At 44.4% G+C, this 22,768-nt stretch overlaps 1 protein-coding gene across 1 annotated transcript; it reads right to left on the reverse strand.

Moving 5' to 3' along the window:
- Nucleotides 1-1,014: 1,014 nt before the first annotated feature.
- On the reverse strand, nucleotides 1,015-15,101 carry LOC147080330 (NADP-dependent malic enzyme, mitochondrial-like). Its single transcript, XM_085981210.1, has 6 exons — nucleotides 14,983-15,101; nucleotides 14,012-14,125; nucleotides 7,290-7,395; nucleotides 3,310-3,452; nucleotides 2,492-2,665; nucleotides 1,015-1,134 (listed from the first exon to the last, which is right to left on the reverse strand). The coding sequence occupies exons 1-6, from the start codon at nucleotides 15,049-15,051 to the stop codon at nucleotides 1,030-1,032; spliced, it is 711 nt and encodes a 236-aa protein (XP_085837336.1). The 5' UTR covers nucleotides 15,052-15,101; the 3' UTR covers nucleotides 1,015-1,029.
- Nucleotides 15,102-22,768: the final 7,667 nt, after the last annotated feature.

Genomic DNA, 22,768 nt, shown 5'->3' on the forward strand with positions numbered 1-22,768 from the left:
CAGCCACCTTGGTCCCACACTCTAGAATTCTCTCTCTAATGCCCTCTGCCTCGTCACCTCCCTCTCCTCCTTTGAGACGCTCCTTAAAACTACCTTTTGACCCAAGATTTTGGTCACCAATCCTAATATCTCCTTCTTTGGTTCAGTGTCATTTTTTTTGGATTAATCCTTTGTGAAGCACTTTGGGACTTCTTCTACATTAAAAGTGTTACATAAATGCAAGCTATTGTTACTGCTGACATCTACCACACCCAGGCCCATTTCCCCAATGTATCTAAATCAGCCTGCAGTCTATTTATTTTGTCTAAAGTTCTAAATTCTGCACTATCCTTAGTGCCATCAGCAAACTTGAGGACTGGACTCCCGATGCCTTCATTCAAATCACTAATAAATATGGTGAAGGGCAACTGTCTAAACATCGATCACATCAGTAGCCACAACTTACTGGGCCTCAACCCATAGCTGCCTACGTGAATGTAACCGGTTTGCAATCCAGCGTAAAATTTGAGCGCTAATTCCACAGGATGGGACCTTACTTAACAGCCATCTTGTGCAACCTAAGACTACTGCTCTTTCCAAATGATCGTACTATGCATCTCTTTTAATTCCTTATCGAAACATCAAATTTACTGGCTTATAATTCTGAGGTTCTACTTGCATTGCTTTTTAAATATAGGCACCACATGTGCCTGTTTCCAGTCTATGGGAACAATCCCTGACTTCTAGTTCTTTAATTTCCACCTTTCCATTGCCCAGAGGTTTGTTACCAATAATAGCTTTAAAGCTTTTGGTTCATCTCTGCATTAGTTTTTGCTCCATTGACTGATCCAGAGTTACAGTGATCCAGTTGCAAATTGTAACTACTGCTTAAAATAAAAGGAACAAAGAAAAGAAACAAACCAGGATTGTTTGCCCCTAAAACACTGCCGGCCATTGTCTTGGTGCTACTGCTTCACCACATCCACCGAAATTACAGTAGCTCTTTGCAAGTGCGATGGTTTAATTTGTCTTTAACAAACAAAAATATTTTCATACCCTCGTAGCAATCTTGAATGAAACATCTGTGATGGTGCTCAGCGGTGGGTACAGACGTCCTTCTGCAAGATCCTTGTCTGTCACTAGTTCAGCAATAACCTGGGCAAAAGAAAAACTTCGAATTAACACAACTAGGATTCATGCAGCATAAAAACAATGAATTGGGAACATCTACAATTACTATGACTGAGCATCACTAATTCACCTCTGTCATATAAGTGTGAAGTGATACATTTTGGTAGGAAGAACGAGGAGAGGCAATATAAACTAAAGGGTACAATTCTAAAGGGGGTGCAGGAATAGTGAGACCTGGAGGTATATGTGCAGAAATCGTTGAAGCTGGCAGGGCAGGTTGAGAAAGCAATTAAAAAAGCCAACGGGATCCTGGGCTTCATGAAGAGGGGTAGAGAGTACAAAAGCAAGAAAGTTATGATGAACCTTTATAAAACACTGGTTCGGCCTCAACTGGAGTATTGTGTCCATTTCTGGGCACCGCACTTTAGGAAGGATGTGAAGGCCTTTGAGAGGGTGCAGAAAAGACTTACAAGAATGATTGCAGAGATGAGGGACTTCAGTTACATGGATAGACTGGAGAAGCTGGGGTTGTTCTCCTTAGAGCAGAGAAGGTTGAGAGTAGATATGATAGAGGTGTTCAATATCATGAAGGGTCTAGACAGGGTAGATAGAGAGAAACTGTTCCCATTGGCGGAAGTGTCGAGAACCAGAGGACACAGATTTAAGGTGATTGGCAGAAGAATCAAAGGTGACATGAGGAAAAACCTTTTTACTCAGCGAGTGGTTAAGATCTGGAATGCACTGCCTGAAAGGGTGGTGAAGGCAGACTCAATCGTGGCTTTCAAAAGGGAATTGGATAAGTACCTGAAGGGAAAAAATTTGCAGGGCTATGGGGAAAGGGCGGGGGAGTGGGACTAGCTGAAGTGCTCTTGCAGAGAGCTGGCATGGGCTCGACGGGCCGAATGGCCTCTGTCATGAATCTTATCATGACTCATGAAGTAACACTGGGCAGCCATGGAGTATAAATACTCGGGCGCGGGCCCAGCTTGCTCAGGATGTTTCTGTAACCAGGAACTAGTGATGTAACTAGAAATCTCATGGTTTTGAAACAGTTGATTAAAGCCTTGTTTTATACTCAAACCAAGCGCTCAGTAGTCTTTTTATAGCCTCCTTCTGTGCTGTAACCATTCTATGATTCTATTAAAGAATTAAAGTCATTTTCTACAAGTTTTTACGGCTGACTTACATTTGCCTATCTTTATACAATGAATTTCTGGGGAGAGCCTGTATTACACATTGAAAAACAAAATTGAAAACAACTTCTTCAAACATTTTGGTAGAAGAGAAACATGATATAAAACACAATAATATCAAAGCCATGCAACTTCAGAGTGGGTCCTTAGAGAGACCACAGCGTGGTGGAATGTGGATTTACGCAAACCTCAGCTGAAGTTAGGAAGATGTCATCGTTTATGTGCCTCACTCCACATGTGATAACTCCAAGTGCGACTCCAGGGAAAACATAGGCATTGTTACCCTGACCTGGGACAAAGGTACGACCATCAGGAAGGGTCACAGGATCAAATGGACTGCCACTGGCAAATATTCCACGGCCCTGCAGATATTGATTAAATATATTAATTGATATACTAATCATCAGTTATTAAGGAAATGCACAATATTCTTGCTAAGCATTTTTCTTGTCAGAATACATTGTACAAGAAAAGCATTGGAACAGATGGTATTATTAATTAAGAATTTGTATCAATGCAGAATGTCAAGCATAGGTAATATGTAATCTCTCTGAATGCAGAATAAATATCCTTATCATCCTGATTCAATTACCATTATTACCTTATTTTAAAAAAGAATCCAGGTACAAGTGATTGGAGAATAGAAACAAAACTATTTTGCATCAAATTAAACCCTATGTAATTTGAGATTGTGAAAGAAATTAATCTTTTTTCAGACTTATCCAACCAGAGTTGCAGCGAGGACCAGTGCCAACATTGAGACTGAGACTGTTTGGAGAGATTATAAAATTATATCAATTCAGATGAATAGGCTATTGTTTAAAGAATTCTCAAAAAGCTCAGAGCCTTGTACTGCAGGCTACATCACCTGGGAAGAAACCCACAGGAGTTTAAAGCTAATGTACCCCACAAAAAATGCAAATCTCATCCACTGTTGCTGCAAAACTTGTCTTTGAATAAATTGAGAACTTGGCTTGAAGTAGCAAATATAATGTAGACTTCTTACTTCTGTCAGGCGATAACATTGCTCTGCTGTGCACTCTGACTTGGTGGTAGGATTACTCAAAGCAAAAATAATTGGATGTTTATTAAATGATGCCATGTCCTTTATTATCTGCTCTGTAAACGCTCCCCCAATGGCTGCTACTCCTGGGAAAATACAAAGAAAGAATAATGCTGTTATTTAGCACCAACAGTTTTGGTATTAAAGCATTTGGAGAATTAAACATATAGGGGGAAAAATTCAGTTGTTTGCGCCTCCTGTTAGCGCCTTAAGAGGGCGCTAATGGGGCGCAAAGCAATTAGCGCCCGGGCACGGCGATGTTTGCGCCGCTCGCGAAATTAACTAGACATTTTGCGGCGGCGCTAAACACTACCGCCACGATCTCCTGCGCCGGCAGATTGTGACGTCAGTCGAGTGCACAACGCCCCGTTAGCGCCCCGGACCGGATATTGAGTGGCGCCCCCTGCCATACCGCCTGCCGCTAGTAATGACAGGTTGAGGGGAACATTATGCTGTCAGAAAGGGACTGGGGGAGCGCTATTTAAAGGCGACCGCTTCCTGCCTTTTTTTGTCGGTGACATTTTTGCACCGCGCATTCTGAGAGAGAGAGACTTCTGGAGAGATTCAACGCTGTGCGAAAGAGTTTTGAGTACTGAGCAGCACTTTGCAGGTTTATTTTGATTTGCCCTTCCTTGCTTCACCAGCGCTCTGAGGTAGCGCCTCGCTCCTCGGCCTTTGCGCCTTAAGACAGGTGTGATGCGCCTGATTTAGCGCTCCAATCACCTCCAGGGGCAATAAAAGCCAAGTTTGCTGTCGGAGGCGATAATTAGTGCCAGGCGCTAAACTTTGCGCACGGCCGATAATGGCGCCCCAAACGGGGCGATACTGAATTTTTCCCCCATAATATTTACTGTCTCATATCAGTTCGGTATAACTGCAACAATCCTATCTGGCATCTTTCCAGGGCCAGAGACTACACTGAGAAGGGAACAAAATGGCATCTTTAGTCTTGCAATTAAGATGAGAGGGGGTTTAAACCTTTCCTCTTTTCATAAAAATAATTTGAAGTGACCATTTCAACAAAGTGCTGTACTTCTTAGCTGCAAACTTTAACAGTGTGACTAAAGCAGCGCTTTTGTCCTTAGTCAATTAAGGAACATTTTTGTTGTATGTAGTTTTATGACCAGATAGGGAACATGTGATTTAAAAATTGGCTTCAACTTGCTTCAGCTGAAAAGGGATCCCATTGACTCTGACAGGAGAACGGCAAACACAAGAAACTGACCAAGAGTTAAAATAGAAAATGACTTCTCTTGCCCATTTCAAGAGGTCTGGAGATGAATCAGCTATGCGACCAAGCCAGGTTGTTTGATCTGTAAATTAGCCAAGATACAGAAGCTTCTTCCTAGCAGCTAATCAAATTCTACATGGTCAAAACATTAATAGGAATGTGACACCTGGACACAATGTGAACTTTTGCTCATCAAATAATTCAATTCACCCAATGCTCCATTGTGTTCTTGAACTTGTCTGACTGACTGAAATTCCTTGGGTCGCAGTCACAGTCGTTATACCGGGAGCATGCCTGACATCCAGCACTGGCCTCACTGAAGTTTGCAGGGTCTCTCATTTTGATGGGGCAAGTGGGTGCAAGTATCATCTCCAGTGACTGTCTGCCCATGTTGTATGGAAACTCCAGTATCCACCTACCCATGGGGGTTCCCTCTCAGATCATCCCCTCCTTTGCCCCGAGTAAGAGGGCCAATCTGCAAAAATGAAAAAAGAAATCCCAGTGCTGGGGGTTCAGGCCATTTGCCTGGCCTGGACTGCATTGGTGAGGCTCACATCTGCCCTTGTACACCTCCAACCACTCAGTGTACTGGCCTCCACTGATACTATTAGTTGTAGCCTGAACATAGGTACTTAACTATGATTTTAGTCATTTAAAATCTGAAAATATATAATTTCTCACATGACTTATTAGCTTTACTGCTCATGACCTGAGTGAACTGCCATATGTCGTCAGCTGCATTATTTCAAAGTTCAACAATTCTGAGGGCACTGGGATGTTATGATGTGGAGTTCCTGCCAATTCCAGCTCCTTCCCATAAGATATCTCCGTAGATTGGGGCTGCGTTGTCTCTCCCTTATTGCAGAGTGGAGTGCGGACCAAGCTCCAGGATGCCGGTCCTGGATAGGGTTCTTTTTAGAGCCCTGCATAGACTGCAGTGGGATGATTACAAACTAGAGGAATGGAATTGTCCTAAGTCAGTGTCTGATATGCCTTCCCTTCCTTCAGCGGTCCCCAGACAACCCAGAATCAATTCCGGCTGCTTTTAAACAAAGATGTGCAGTTTTGTAGAAACTATCCCAACCCTTTCTCCCTGTCCCTTTACCACCAGCTTTCAATATCAATGTAGAAACACGGCAGCCTGAATTTGGTGATCTCAATTTGGGGTTTAATTCCACTTTGTCTTCCACAGCTCTTGGTTAACAGACCTAAAAAAACTATAGTCAGGCTAAGTGAGTCCTAATATTGTGGTGACAAAGGCTATGACAGGAAGAGGTTTAAGTGCAGGAAGGCTGCTGCTGGAGTTGTACAGTATTTGAGCAGAGGAAGTGTGCCAGCAACATGGACACCTTGGCTTCTTCTAGTTTTGATTAGGAACACACAGTGGGAGAATAGAAATCACCAAGAAAATGCAGTGACTGACAGAGTGGAGGGTGGGATGACGAAAACTGGACTACAGACACCAAGACTGGGTGGGCTTTTACTACCCAGCTTACATTTTATTTATGAAAAAGGACAGGTGACTGAAAAAACAGGCTATTTGGCCAAAGAAATGGATGGGTGGCACCCTTCACTCACCAACGAGATTCAACTCAAAGGTCCAGGTTTCAGGCCTACGTAGCAGCTTACCCTGGGACAGGGCCTGTAGACAGCTAGCAACACCATGATTAATATAGCACAGGTACTTTTTATAATATTGGAAAGCATAGATAGCACCTGCAGTCTACTTGCACAATCTGTTCATTAGAAGTAAATTTATGGACAGTGTTTATTTCTTTGCACAAAGCCACAAACAAAGTTTATCAACTCTAAGGGCTGCAGAAGCATTAAAATATTCCTTTTTTTAAATTATTTTTTAAAATGTTCTGTAGTTATGTAAATGTGTCACCAATTTATTCAACAATGAATGTTACAAGAAATAAAATCTTACCAGCAGATGTGACATAGTTGAAACCATACACATATTCTAACATACATAATATGTCAAGTTCTGGATTTATAGGATCAGATACACGAACTGGGACTCTGAGAAACCCAACCTACTTCCAAGTGCATTGTGGCTCCAGTTTTCTGCTGGGCTTTTTGATTTGTGCTCTTTTACGTGAATCTGGGAATGAATCTGCTTCCACTTTGTCTCCAGTGAGACGAAGCATTCATAAATCCGGTCAGATGAGTCCTTTATCAGCTGGACTATGCGCTACATTTTCCCACAAGACAGTAACCACAACGACGTTACTGCCCCATTGATTACATTTATTTGGTCAAAAATCAAGTTGTTATAAATGTGAACTGACTGGAGGAGGCTGGCAGAGTAACTGGCAGCAGGGAACCGAACTGGTTAGTGCTAACAGTGCTGAATTTGAGGTTAGCTTTGAGTTGTGGACTCAAATACTGGGGACTACATCAAGACTTTCCAACCTGATTTCATTAACAGTACAACCCTTAACTGCCAGAGGTAGGAGACTTTCATTCCATCTGTCTTGAAACCAGATGCCAAAAATTCTTGAAATTTTAATTATGTTGCAGGATTTAGCAAGTCCTCTTTAAAAAAAATATGGAGTCCAGATATTATGGTTAATTTAAGATAGATTACTAAATTTGTAAAATTGTTTCTTATTCGTGGTAGTTCAGTGTCATAATCTGACATTAAAGCTCAGTATGAATCAAAGGGTAATTCATTTTTTAACTGTACCTATTAAAGCTGTTGGTTCAACTTTCCTAACAACTTCTTCCAGGCTTTTGATTGGTGGATGATCCTGAGCAAATATCTGCTTTTCATGGGTCAGGTGGCTTCTTCCCTGCACAAGAACAGAAAGGAGAGTAGAAGAACAGGGTGAATATTGATTTTATACATGTAGCACATCAAAATTCACATCATTGGTTCTTCTGGCAAGATATACTGAAGTATTTTGTACATACATCACCCTCGCCAAAAACTAACTGATCTATATAGCATAGAAATCATATGCAGTACAATTAAGGAGAAATCAACTCAACAGTCAATGCCTCTTTTATGGTTCTGGTTAAATATAAACTTTCTGCTTATCCCTACTGTGAACATCCATTTAATGATGTCTCCTTAACATAACTGAACTGAAAACTGAATTAAATACCACAAAGAAATATCTCCTGTTCTGAGGAGAAAATCTGGATTCATTGGCGGGAGTGCTGGATAACACTTTGGTCACCCAGTTTATAATTTTACAAACAAGAAAAATACATCTACTTTTTTCTCTATCTTTAATTTTCTCATTTTCTGTTCTGAATTTGTCAATTGCTGCTGGGGTGCTGTTTAAAGGGCATTAAGCACTCTCCACTATTTCACCAAAGTGATGATTATTCATATGTGAGCCTTAACACTGAGTGGGGAATTTTAACCCCCAAAAAAGGGTCGGTTGTGTTGTGTATGTACCTTTAAGAGAATAACTGGTCTCAGACTGCAGTACCGGCAGTGACCACCCCTGTATAAAAGGCGCTAGAGAGCCTCTGTTGTTTAGATTCGTTTATGCCTTCCACCAGTAAAGATCGTTTTGTTTTCTCTCCTGCTAGTCCGTGTCTCAATCATTCACGGACTTAACACTGGCGACGAGTTAGAAACGAACTTACCTGCAACTCAGCAACAGCTCCGACGACGTTGTTGAAGGTCGGCGCCAGAAGAAAAAAAAAGAGTCCATTGAAACTCGAGGAACGGGCGTCGACCATCAATCATCGGGTTCAAGGCTTTGCAGGAGCGACTTTCCAGAGCCAGGCTGGGTTCCTCGGTCCGTGGTTTCCCAGCTAATCGGGCTGGTGGCAGGTAGTGCTCTGATCCTTCCTGGGCTGCAACGGGGCCGGGCAGCGAGTCGGGAAGCAAGGAGAGAGAGAGAGGGTGGAGCATACAGGGCGCGGCCGGTATTTCGAAGCTGGGCAGCGTTCGGGCCTCAGAAGAGGGAGGGAAGTGTCCCAGAGGGTCCGCTCCACGACGGGAAAATAATAAAAGAAAAAGAATACGCGCAAGAAACCGTGGAAAGCAGCGCTAACAACAGCGGGGAAGAAGGAAAAGCGCGGGAGGCGCCATTTTGTTAAATCGGAGAAGAAGGCAAAGCGCGGGAGGCGCCATTTTAGATTTGCAAGATGCCGAAGACTGGCTGTATCACTGCTTTTGATAATACATTAGAGGACTGGACCACGTATGTGGAAAGAGTCGAGGTATATTTCGAGGCAAACGATATAGCGGAGGGGAAAAAGGCATCGATGTTGTTAAACTTAATGGGCGCTAGAACGTACGGCCTATTGCGGGACCTGATTACTCCAGCCAAACCGAAGGCGAAGAGTTTTAACGAAATTGTTGCTGTTCTACAGGAGCACTTAAACCCTGCACCGCTGTTGCTAGCAGAAAGATTTAAATTCCACAGGAGAACTCAGCACAAAGATGAGAGCAATGCTGAGTATCTTACGGAACTACGCAAGCTATCAAAGCACTGCCAATTCGGAGCAGGACTGGCAGATACCCTACGGGACAAATTTGTCTGTGGACTCCTGAGTGAAGGAACACAGAAGAAGTCACTCGCAGAAAAAGAGCTGACGCTAGATAAGGCTTTCAGCGTGGCAATATCGTATGAAGCAGCAGCCAGGGGAGCTGCAGAAATTCAACAAAAACCACAGGAATACGGCACCCACGAAATGACACGGGGATTTGCAAAATGTTATCGCTGCGGGAGAACTAACCATGACCAGAAGGACTGCTGGTCCAAAGACAAAATATGCAGACAATGCGGGAAGATTGGACACATTGCACGAGTTTGTAGGTCTGGGAAGAAGACCAGCGACAACAAAAAGGCTACTAAGGAACCGTACAAGAAAGTACAAAAGATGACGGACAGTAGTTCCGAAGACCAGATGAACGATAGTGAATCCGGAAACAGAAGACTAAGCTGTCTCAAACTTCACAATGTAATCGCAAAAGAGGATCACCGAACCATTTGGGTCACTCTCACGATAGCAGGGTCCCAAGTTAAAATGGAATTGGATACAGGATCAGCGCTAACCGTCATGAATCGACGAGACTACGAGCAACTATTTTCACACATACCCTTGAGAGAGACATCCATCGTCTTGACGACGTATACGGGGCAAAAAGTATACCCCAGAGGAAAAATAAGGGTGCCTGTCGAATACAATGGCAAGAAAATACGGAAATTGTATCTCTACATACTGCCAAATGGTGGACCACCGTTATTGGGACAGGAATGGATCAGGAAGATAAACTTAGATTGGCATTCCATTCATGCAATGACGGTGGACGGTAAAAAAGATGAAGACGTCACTCCTGGACGATTGTCAACAATCATAGCTAACGCCAAAGAGGTATTTCAACAAGAACTGGGCACGTTTAAAGGCGTAACCGCCTCGATAAAAATAGAAGAGAATGCAGTTCCCAAGTTTTTCAAAGCGAGACCGGTACCATATGCAATTCGCCCAGCCGTCGAGGCAGAGCTGGAGAACCTGGAGAAGGCGGGCGTGTTGTCTAAGGTCGACTGGAGCGAGTGGGCGACACCCATCGTTCCTGTCATGAAGAAAACGTTAACCAATAAGTCCGGAGAGCCAAGGAAGATTCGCATCTGTGGGGATTTCAAGGTGACGGTGAACCCTGTCCTTCGCACAGTACAATATCCTCTTCCAAGGATAGAAGACATCTTCGCCTCGCTGTCTGGAGGGAAGCGTTTTACAAAAATTGACCTAGCACAAGCATATTTGCAGATGGAGGTTGAAGAGTCCTCTAGGAAGTATCTCACGATAAACACTCACAAAGGTCTTTACCAGTATCATCGATTGGTATTCGGAGTAGCATCGGCTCCGGCGATATGGCAAAGAGCGATGGAACAAGTCCTGCAAGGGATTCCGGGGACTCAGTGTTACTTGGACAACATCCTTGTAACAGGTGAAGATGACAGTGAACACCTTAACAACCTAGAACAGGTGCTCACTAGACTACGGGAACATGGGCTGCGAGCCAGCCGCCCCAAGTGCGAATTTTTTAAGAAACAGATATCGTATTGTGGCCACGTGATTGATGAAGAGGGGTTACATAAGTCCCCTGACAAAATTGAAGCGGTTGTTAAGGCCCCAGCGCCTGAAAATGTGTCGCAGCTGAGGTCATTCCTCGGGTTGGTGAATTACTATCATAAGTTTTTGCCGAATTTGTCGACAATTCTGCACCCACTGAACGCCCTGCTACGAACGGGGGTAGCATGGAAATGGAGCGATGATTGTAAGCGCGCTTTTCAGAAGAGTAAGGACTTAATCACTTCAAAGGAAGTATTGGCTCACTACAACCCAGCACTGCCAATCAGGCTGGCGTGTGATGCGTCTCCCTACGGCATTGGGGCGGTACTGTCACATAAGTTCCTTGATGGTTCGGAGAGGCCGATAGCTTTTGCGTCACGCTCGTTAACTTCTGCCGAGCGTAACTACGCCCAGATTGACAGAGAGGCCCTCAGCCTAGTGTGGGGGGTGAAGAAGTTCAATCACTATCTGCACGGTCAAAAATTTACTCTACTAACCGATCATCAACCTCTTGTCTCCATTTTCAACCCTCAGAAGGGCGTACCGATAATGACAGCACAACGGCTGCAGAGATGGTCCCTTTTTCTAGGGGCGCACCAATATGACATCGAGTACAAAGGAACTAAACAGCATGGAAATGCTGATGGATTGTCACGTCTACCGTTGCCGATGGTGGAAGAAGAAGACCTTGCAGTGGATCCAATGGAGTTATTCCACTCGACCATAGTCGAATGTCTCCCTGTGACGAATGCAAACATAGAAAAGGAAACACGGAATGACCCGACACTATCACGGGTCTATGATTTAACGGTGAAGGGATGGCCAGCACATGGCGAACCACTGCTGCCAGCATTCTCGCCGAGAAGAGAACAGCTGTCAGTGTGCAGAGGAACCTTGATGTGTGGATCCAGAGTAGTAATTCCACCTAAGTTGACGGATAAAGTGCTCAATGAGCTTCATGAGGGTCATCTGGGTGGGGTAAAAATGAAGAGCTTAGCCAGAGCGTTTGTGTGGTGGCCGGGAATCGATAGAGAAATCGAAGAGATGACCAAGAGCTGTGCAGGATGCCAGAAGGTCCAAAACGCCCCACCACAAGCTCCTCTGCATCCATGGGAGTGGCCCTCATCTCCATGGCAAAGGGTGCACATTGATTTTGCTGGTCCCTTCATGGACTCGATGTTTTTAATTGCGGTGGATGCACAGTCAAAGTGGCCAGAGGTAATAAAAATGTCCTCAACCACCACGGAAAAAACTATCACAGTTTTACGAACCATATTCGCCAGGAATGGGCTGCCTGAACAGATTTGCTCTGACAATGGACCACAGTTTGTGTCTGAAGAGTTCCGGAGGTTCTTAAAGAACAATGGTGTTAAGCATTACACATCTGCCCCATATCATCCAGCCACTAATGGATTGGCCGAGAGGTTTGTCCAAACATTCAAGAAGGCTATCAAGGCAATGTGTAATGAAGATATACCCCTACAACACAAGGTGGACAACTTCTTGTTTGCCTACCGGAATGCGACACATGCGGTTACCAACCAAACTCCAGCCATGATGTTCTTCAATCGAAGACTACAATGCCGCTTGGATTTGGTTAAGCCAAACGTCCGAAGAGATGTGGAGAACAGGCAGTTTCAGAATATGAATGAAAGGCCGACCAGGAGTTTTAAGATAGGTCAACCGGTTTTGGCCCGGGACTACCGCACTGAGAAATGGCAGCCAGGAACGATTTGTACACGACAAGGACCTCTCATGTATACCGTGGACGTTGGGGAGAGCATTGTAAGACGCCATGCTGACCAGATTCTAGAGTCACTGGAAAACGTCAACTCCACACCACGATCTGATACACCTGGTGATGAAATCGACATTCCAATTGCAGCTACCGCAGACCCGGTAATATTGGAAGCAGATGAACCAAACAACAACATTGATTCCGACTCAACATTGCCAGAAGAACCTGATACTCCAAAGAGGCGTTATCCAGACAGAATCAGGAAGCCTCCTCAAAGACTGAACTTATAATTGCTTAAACTTAACCAATGTATCTAGCAACAGTAATTGTGATTGTAATTCGTTATCATTAGTTGTTAAATGAATGTTATGTACTGTTTATCTAAAAGGGGAGGAATTGTTGTGTATGTACCTTTAAGAGAATAACTGGTCTCAGACTGCAGTACCGGCAGTGACCACCCCTGTATAATAGGCGCTAGAGAGCCTCTGTTGTTTAGATTCGTTTATGCCTTCCACCAGTAAAGATCGTTTTGTTTTCTCTCCTGCTAGTCCGTGTCTCAATCATTCACGGACTTAACAGGTTGGGGTTGGAGTCGGGTGGGAGGTTAAAGAGTTAAAAATCTGAATCCCGACCCCAACCTGCCCACTTCCGGGAGGCGGGTTGGCATTTAAAATATTATAATGAGGCTCGGTACCTCATTTGGAAGCTCCATTTTAAATTTAACTCTGGCTGGCTGGGTTTCCCAGACTGCGGGGGAACCGCCAGCTAAAGGGAGGCGAGGACTGCTGGATCCAGGAGGTAAGTGCCTTTACACTTACCGTTCCTGCCTCGCCAACACATCGCGATCAGACCCCACCCCCCTGATCCTTCCAACCTCCCGCCCCTCCCCCACGCAAGGCCTCCAATCTCAGATTCTCCCTCCGGCCCCCGGCCTCCAATCCCTCCTCCAACCTCCCCCCCAAATCCAGCCCCTGACCTTGCTGATGATCCCCAGCCTTTTGACTCCCCTCGCCCCTCCCCCCTGATCCCACCCTCCCATCTGGTTGCGGCCTGGTGCCGCAGGCCTACCCACCCGACAGTCAGCCAGGCTCTCCATCTGGCTGGCTGTGGGCGGGAAACAGAGAATCAAATTGTTAATCAGGCCCTGCCGTTAAATTTGACAGGGCCTGAGGGAAACCCGTTCTCCTGGTTTTCCAGCACTCCCTCTCCGTCTCCATATTAAAATTCCAGCCTGAGTGTCAGCAACCTAGTCAACCACAGAGGTTTCACAGTTGATTCAATCATGCGACATTTACACATATACTGCCAGCAACAGACACTGGATAGTTATCAGCAGCAGCAAATCCTGGTACATTTCCCCTTCCCTTACCCAGGGGCACTGAGGCCAATAGTAGCCACCCTTTGACCTTCATGGTTCAAACCAGCTAACTGAGCACTGTTTGGGGATCAGATTTGGGACAGCTGCTCACAGCTGAAACCAGCCAAGTTCTGGGAGGAGATCCGGTTTTGGTTTGTTTAAACCTATTGCTATTTTTATTAAGTGATTTTGCTCATCCTTAAATGTAAAAAATGATTTTCAAGCCTTATAGAAATAGATTATTAAAGTTTCAGTTGAAATAAAAAGTAACTACCTTAGTAATAAGGCCCTTTGAGTCCACCATCCAAATCTTTTTTAGAGCTTCTTGCTTTGGGGTTCCAGTTTTTTCCATAGCCATCACAATGAGATGTGCAATTCCCATGGCAGCCTGTGATACATTAACAAAGCCATAGCTAGTGAGGTAGAACAATGTCTGAAAATTCTAATTCATTACCAAATTAATATAACAATTTTGACGTTAAAAACATTACTTTCAAATAACAGCCCAGAAGTGAGTAACTTCACAAAACACACCAGTAACTAAAACCAACAACTTCTCCACATACTACAGTACTGCACACAGCCTGACGCGGCACATTTAATGCTGTGGTCGGGGACGATAGAATTTTATATGGTAGTAAAGGGGTTTGAGATGTTAAAATTAATTTCACCATCGATATCAGCCACAACAATTAATGAAAACAAATCTGACAGCTGAGCCACCTCTAGAACCCAAGTAAGTTTCGCCTTTGCTAATACCAAGCAATCCCAAGAGGAAACAAACAACACTTTGATGATAAAACTCATCACATCTGTTTTTACAATATTGAGTGTACAGAGGGTGCGCAGAAGGGGGTGCATTGGGCACACCCTCTGAACACTCAAGAGATACCGCCAACGTGCAGCCACGCAGCAAATTTAATGGGGCTGCGCACGGGAAAAAAAATTAGAGGGAACATTAGGTGCGCCACCCATCAAGTCGACTGGTACAGTTCTGAGTGAAAGTCAGAGTGCCGATAGAAATATTCAAAAGTATTTGAACTTGAATAAAAACCAAGAAGTTGGGAATAGGATTTAAAACCAAACGATGCTCTCAATAACAGATACTGAAAGAGGGATGCAAGTGTTCCATATACTCTTATAGCAGCTCAAGGCAATACCAGCAGAGTAGCAACATCAAATGTAGGATGGCAAGAAACGTGGACTATAAAAGAAAGATGAAAAAGAACAAAGAAGTAATGCTACCTCCCCGGCTCCTTGGAAAACAAATTTATGATCAGACAGTTTGTTCTTGGTGATTCTCAGTGCAGCCATTATACCAGCTACTGCCACAGACGCAGTCCCTGTAAACAAAATGAGATGCAATTAGAGAGAAACTCAAACATCTTATCAAAAGAAAACTTCAAACTCCAAATAGCTTGTATTAAATAAACAGAATGCTCTATGAATATTGAGTTACAAGTTACTAATTCATTTTTAATAAATTATCTATATAGGAAGATTTATGATGTAAATTTTTTTTATTTGTTTATGGGATGTGGGCGTCGCTGGCAAAATGAATGACACTTACTTGGAGCAATCAGTGACTGCTCCAGAAAGATTGTCAGGACTACCGGTTGTTCGAGGAATTGCTTGCAGCTGCTGATAAAGAAGAATTTCTACCCTGTGCTATCTTTAATGAATTGACACATTTTGGTGAAATTTGTGTGTGCTATCTTAACAAAGTTGTTTGTTTTAAATTGGTTGACAATTTTATGAAAATAGCATACAGACGAATTTATCTTCCCCATTATACTCATATTGTACATCTTTTTGGACTGGCAGTAAAGTACAATTAAAAGCTTTCACTGAGACTTGCAATTATAATTATAACTTGCAAATCCTTTCTTTGGGTATTTCCTTGCAGAATGTCTTACTGTTCTTCTACCAATATCAGATAAAGTTATATTTTATATAGCGTGTCATTTAGTATAGTCTTAATAAAAATTAAAAGCAATCCAACTTCCTTTATGTTTGTGTGTGTGTGTGTAGATGGGTGAGTGGAGAGGAATGGTGTGGAGCAGGGGAGGATGACAAATTCCTAAATACTGTACTTGCAATAAAACTAGCATTCCATAAAAACACATTCCAATCTGGTTTAGTTTGGGATGTTGGAAGAAGTTTTTTTTTAAACTAACAAAAGCAGTAATATTGATAATAATGAGAAAAAGATATTGTTTTGCAATATTCCATGGGGGCTACTGAACCACAATTTACTTTGAACTAAACTAAACAGACACCAATTTATCAAGAGAACCAGGTGGTTTTAAGTGTTCCACAGGAGAATGAATCATCCGTTATACAGTAATATAAACAGCTCCCAGTTAGTCTAAAAATCCCTAAATGTAATAATTGACAGTTGATAAGAAAATACTTCCTGCAACACATGAATGTAATTTTAATACACTATCATTTTCACACACTAAGGGGTCGATTTTCAGTGCGCCGTGAGGCGGGCTTTTAGGCGTGCGGGGGGCAAAAATCCCGATTTCGGGGGTCCCGACACCATCCCGCCCAAAACCCACCTCCACGTAAGTTTCAAAGGAGGCGGGTACCCGCCCCGCACTGGGACCCGCCGATCCGAGGCGGGAAGGGATTAGTGCCAATTAACTGCCTGTTAACAGGCAGTTTTTAGCCTAATCCCTATTTTGAAGGGTGTCGTGTGGGATTCCCGACGGCTCCAAACCACGCCAAGTTAGAGGAGGCGGGCCGTCGGGTTGAAGGACTTGGAGGGGTCGAGATGTCAGTGTTCAGGTGAGTGATGGGTGCATGAGTGCAAAGGTAAGTGTGTTTGGTGTCTCTAAAGTTTGTAAAGAAGTTTAAATTACCTGTACTTACCTTTACAGCCTTTCTTCCTCTAGGTTTCGGGAGTCCATCATTCAGCCGGCACAGAAAGCAGAATGGCCGCGAGCTGTCAAAAGTGACAGCCTTCAGCTTTCAGCGCCGACGAGATTTCTAACTGAGTCTGTGGAGAAGGACTCAGGTTAGAAGTAAGACTGTCAGTGTTTGACAGCTTCAAACAGCTGTGAAACACTGATATTTCATCTGTCAACACGTCTTGACAGATGAAGTTTCAGTCTGTGATGTCACCTGTTGCCAGGTGGCCCTTAATTGGCCTGCTGAGCCGGCTCAACAAGGTCAATCAAGGGAAAATTGCGCGGATTGGCCACATCTCGATGGAGGCGGGACTAAAACCCGAAAGTTGTAGTCCCGCCTCCTTCCCGACTTCTGAATGAAAATCCAGCCCCAAGCATCTGTTGTGTGCATGGGGCCAAGATATATGGAATTTCACACAGCATTACTTTGTAAGTTGTATCATGAACACTACATTCTTGATTTTAACTTAGGGCGAGTGGGTGGGGTGGGGTGGGGATGGGGCGACTGACAAGCTTGCACAGCTGCGCCATTTTAACTCCTGGGCTTCATCACCTTATTTCAAATTGGACTCCGTTTCATGGCTGCTTTCCCAGGGGCGGTCGACACTGTGCGCGACTCCGGGTTAAAGTCGCGTGGGGGTCCGAATTACATCAATGGATCCTGACATTTTGAATATTTGAGGCTCTTGTCCTCCTGCGGCGAGGGCCTCAAACAACTCCCGAAACCCAGGAGTTAAAATAACAATTGATGAGAATGGGGAGACGAGGGGCAGGATTTTCATTGGGCCATGGAGGCGGGATTGGAGGCGTGTGGCGGGTTAAAATCTCAAAATCGGGGGGCACAAATTCATCCCGCCCCCAACCCGACTCCATGCCAGTTTCAAAGGAGGCGGATACCCGACCTGTGCTGGGACCCGCCTCCCCGAGGCGGGAAGGGGATTAGTGCCAATTAACTGCCTGTTAACAGGTAGTTAACAGGCAGTTTTTAGCCTAATCCCTATTTTTATTGCTGAAGTGTGGGATTCCCGACGGCTCCAAACCACGCCAAATTAGTGAGGCGGACCGTTGGGCTGAAGGGCTTGGAGGGGTCGAGATGTCCGGTGTTCAGGTGAGTGATGGGTGCATGAGTGCAGAGGTAAGTGTGTTTGGTGTGTGTAAAGTGTTTAAAGAAGTTTTACTTACTTTTACAGCCTTCCTTCCTTCAGATCTCGGGAGTCCCTCATCTCACCGGCACAGAAAGCAGAATGGCCGCGAGCTGTCAAAAGTTGCAGCATTCAGCTTTCTGTTCTGGAGAGATCTCTAAATCAGCCTGAGAGGAAGGAATTAACTTAGTGTACAGATTGTCAGTGTTTGTCAGCGTCAAAGAGCTGTCAAACGCTGATATTTCATCTGTCAAAAGGTCTTGACAGATGAAATGTCAATCTGTGACGTCACCTCTTGCCGGGTGGCCCTTAATTGGCCTGCTGAGCCCGCTGGGCGGGCTCCACAAGGTCAATCAAGTGAAAATCGCGTGGGTTGGCCACAACTCGATGGAGGCGGGACTACAACTCCAAAAGTTGTAGTCCCGCCTCCTACACACCTCCAGTATCAAAATCCAGCCCGAGTACTCTGCCTCCATTTTAACCACTCACACACCCGGTTCTCATTGGGTGGAGGAGGTTAAAATTTGCGGCTGATGACTGCAATAACCTGGAGGGCAAAGTCACATTTCTCCACAAAATTAAAATGCAACAAATTTTAAAAAGTCATTCCCAAAATACTGTGAATTAAGATGTGGCTTCTGCACACTGGCCTCATTCTCCTTTCTAACACCCACATACTCTGGGAATTGTGTAGACAATATCACTTCCCCAGTTATGTTACCAGTCAATCCTTCTGACACTATTTTCTCCAGCGACAGCAGGGTCAATTTTAACTGGGGCGGGCTGGGGTGTGGGGTGGGAGGGAAACCCCCATAGGGAGCTTTTTGTTGAAACAAGATATCCTATGAGTTAAATTCTCATGCCCCACATGTAATCTTCACAAAGGCAACTACAGCACTTGTGGGTAATGGCGAGAATGACTCACTTAGCATGACGGAGTAATGAAGTGTCTTTCATGGCTATAACAGTACTTAACATTATTTTTACAAATACTCTATCACTAAAGGTCTGTTACTATATTTTTTATGAAGGATGGTGAAATAGGAATTTACATGTAAGATGAGCATCATCTCTTACTCAATTTACTGTTTCTGATACACACACATTATAGACTATCGCAGGAAACTGCTGCAAAAATATTTCTGTTTTGCCATCTGTTCTTCTCATGCAATGTTGATCCAGCTGATGATATATCACAATACACACATCTCAGATCACATAATGTCAACATGAATGGAAAATCTTGGCAGCAATGCTGGAAGACAGGAACTAAAACAGTAACTTAGCAGGGGTGGATAATGGTACATGAAACAGAAAAAAATTAAAAATAATAATTCTAAAAGAATAGAGAGAGCAGAAGGCAAATAATCAAATAAAAAACATTTTACATTATAGACTGTTGATCATAAATATTACAAGGCAAGACAGCTGTAACGATAGGTAACTGTATTCAGGATAAATAGCAATGGTTTAGGAAAGACTGACTGCATCTGAAGCATGAGTCTGGCAACAAACAGAATTGGCCATCATAAACTATTTCAAATAGGTGGTGGAGTGGGTGGGGAGGAGAGGTGGGGAAGAGAGCTATCTGAATCTCACACAAGATTGATATAGGGATGAATGGTAACCAACAGACTGGCAGTAATTCACTAACTCGGGGAAAACTACTGGATCCAGCCTCCAACAACAGTCAGGCAGCAAAGACATAGGAGATGGAAACTCATTGTTATGATGCTTATGCATGAATGCTGGTAGTACTGGTAACAAAATGTCTGAATTACAGAGCTTACTCAATACAACATACTGTACTAGGCTACAGAATGCTTAGGAAAGAAGGAACTTGCATTTATGCAGCATCTTTCATGTCCTCAGGATGTCTCAAAGTGATTTAGAGCCAATAAATTATAAGGTGTAATCACTGTTATGTAGACAAACATGGCAACCAATTTGTGCACACCAAGGTCACACAAACAATAAATGAATGAATAACCAAATAATCTCTCATTTTTGGTGGTGTTGGTTGAAGGAGGATTGTTAACCAAACAGTGGGAGAACTCCAAGCTCTTCTTTAAATAGTGTCATGAGATCTTTTCATAGAATCATAGAATGACACAGCACAGAAGGATGCCTTTCGGCCAATCAACTCTTTGGTAGAGCTATCCAATTAATTCCACTCCAGTTATTCCCCATAGCCATGTAAATGTTTTCCCTTCAAACATTTATCTAATTCTCTTTTGAATGTTACAATTGAATCTGCTTCCACAGCCCTTTCAGGCAGTGAATTCCAGCTCACAACAACTCACTGTATAAAAAAATATTTCCTCATCTCGTCTCTGGGTCTTCTGCCAATCACCTTAAATCTGTGTCCTCTGGTTACTGACCCTCCTGCCACTGGAAACAGTTTCTCTTTATTTACTCTATCAAAACTCTTCATGATTTTTGAACACCTCGATCAAATCTCCTTTTAATCTTCTCTGCTCTAAGGAGAACAACCCCAGCTTTTCCAGACTCTCCATGTAACCGACGTCCTTCATCCCTGGCACCATTCTAGTAAATCCCCTTGGCACCCTCTCCAAGGCCTTGACATCCTTCCTAAAGTGTGGTGCCCAGAATTGAACACAATACTCCAGCTGAGGCCTAACCAGTGTTTTAGAAAAGGTTTAGCATAACTTCCTTGCCTTTGTACTCTATGGGCTGGATTTTCATTGAGGAGTCGGGCAGGAGGCGGGACTACAACTTTCGGGGTAGTCCCGCCTCCATCGAGTTGTAGCCAACCCATGCAATTTTGACTTGATTGACCTTGTTGAGTCCGCCCAGCGGGCTCAGCAGGCCAATTAAGGGCCACCCGGCAACAGGTGATGTCACAGATTGATATTTCATCTGTCAAGACCTTTTGACAGATGAAATATCAGCGTTTCACAGCTGTTTGAAGCTGTCAACACTGACAATCTGTACTCTAAGTTAATTCCTTCCTCTCAGGCTGATTTAGAGATCTCCCCAGAACAGAAAGCTGAATGCTGCAATTTTTGACAGCTCGCAGCCATTCTGCTTTCTGTGCCGGTGAGATGAGGGACTCCCAAGACCTGAAGGAAGGAAGGCTGTAAAGGTAAGTAAAGGTTAGTAGAACTTCTTTAAACACTTTACACACACCAAACACGCTTACCTTTGCACTCATGCACCCATCACTCACCTGAACACTGGACATCTCGACCCCTCCAAGCCCTTCATCCCGACGGTCCGCCTCCTCTAACTTGGCGTGGTTTGGAGCCGTCGGGAATCCCACACTTCAACATAAAAAATAGGGATTAGGCTAAAAACTGCCTGTTAACTACCTGTTAACAGGCAGTTAATTGGCACTAATCCCCTTCCCGCCTCGGGAGGCGGGTCCCAGTGCGGGTCGGGTATCCGCCTCCTTTGAAACTGGCATGGAGGCGGGTTGGGTGCGGGATGGGTTCGGGACCCCCGATTTCGGGATTATAACCCCCCACACGCCTCCAAGGCCCAATGAAAATCCTGCCCTATGACTATTAATAAAGCCCAGGATCCCATATGCTTTTTAACAGCCTTCTCAACTTATCCTGACACCTCCAAAGATGTGTGTGCATACACCCCCAGGTCTCTCTGTTCCTGCACCTCCTTTACAATTGCACCATTTAGTTTATATTGGCTCTCCTCAACCTTCCTAACAAAATGTATCACTTCACACTTCCCTGCGTTAAATTTCATCCACCACATGTCTGTCCACTTTACCAGTCTGTCTACTGGAGAGATCGGGGGCGGGTGCCGGAAGAGATCGGGGAAGAAGGGGAGAGGATCGCGGTGGGGGGGGGGGGGGGGAAAGAGAAGATCGTGGGGGGGCCTGTGGATATGTAGGGGGGTGGGGCGGGAAGAGACTGTGGGCCGCGAAGGACATCGGAAGCGCATCAGATCACGAGGGGTGGGGTCCAATCATTGGGGAGGTTACTAGGTTTGCTTGGAAGGCTGGGGGAGGGGGGACCAGGGAAGCACTCCTGCTCCTCCTGGCTCACAAGCAGTGCTGGAAAAGCACTTACCTCTTCCATGCAGCATTCCTTGCCTCCCTTTAGCTGCCGGGTAAACCCGGTCGACCAGCGTTAAGGCTGGAAGACAGATAAAATACGAGGCAGCAGCCTCATTAAAATATTTAAATGAGGAGCCCACCTTCTGGGAGCAGGTTGGTTGCTGCTGCCTCCCCTCCACCCCCCTCACCTCAGTTAAAACCGGAAGTCGGCGGGTTCGAGGCCGGTTGGTTTCGGGTTTGAGGTTTTACAAACTTTTTACTTCCCACCTGATCCAAACCCAACTGTTTTGGGGGGGTTAAAATTTTCCCCAATATCTCACCAGAAAAAGAGGACCTCTTGCAAAGCAGCATTCTCCCAGTAATGCAGTGAAATCACAGACATCTGACCCAAGGCGAAAGTCTACCATGGAGCCAAGTTGCAATTTAGGGAGAGAGTAGGTAGGAAATGAAGGGGTGTTGTTCTGTATGTTCTAACACTTCGGAAGTAAAGGAAGTAGATGTGGTAGAAAGCGAAAACTACTTCCCGCTCACGGCACCCATTTCAAAATCCTTCTCCCTTGTCTACAAAACCCACCATGGTCTTGCACTGCCACCTCTACAGCCTCCTTCAGCCTTATGTTCCTGCATACACTGTTTGCTCTTCTGACTTTGGACTACTTTATATTTCCCCTTCTTCTCCACCTTTGGCCACGGAGGCTTAGCTGTCTCAGGACCACACTGAAAAGTTCTTTCAATCCCCCTGCCTAGCTACCTCTCTCTTCACCTTCAAAAGCTCCTCAACATCTATCTCTTTGATCATTCCTTCAGTCACCACACCTAATCTTTCTCCCACAGCAGCTCGGTTTCCAGTTATTTTCACCTTGTGAAGTGATTTTGAATAATTTATTATGTTATACTAGATGAGCGCAAGTAGTTGTCTGGGAATTCAGTATCTA

The sequence above is a fragment of the Somniosus microcephalus genome, unplaced genomic scaffold (genome assembly GCF_052327205.1).
Source record: "Somniosus microcephalus isolate GS21.2 unplaced genomic scaffold, FLI_Smic_1.0 scaffold1716, whole genome shotgun sequence".
In the NCBI taxonomy this organism is placed as follows: Eukaryota; Metazoa; Chordata; class Chondrichthyes; order Squaliformes; family Somniosidae; genus Somniosus; species Somniosus microcephalus.

Coding starts and splice junctions, on each gene's coding strand:
- LOC147080330 (XM_085981210.1), bottom strand. CDS start 15,051: ATGGCTGCACTGAGAATCACCAAGAACAAACTGTCTGATCATAAATTT. Junction 14,126..14,982: donor TTTTCCAAGGAGCCGGGGAG/GTAGCATTACTT, acceptor AATGTATCACAG/GCTGCCATGGGAATTGCACA. Junction 1,135..2,491: donor TCTTCCTAACTTCAGCTGAG/GTTTGCGTAAAT, acceptor TCTTTTGCCCAG/GTTATTGCTGAACTAGTGAC.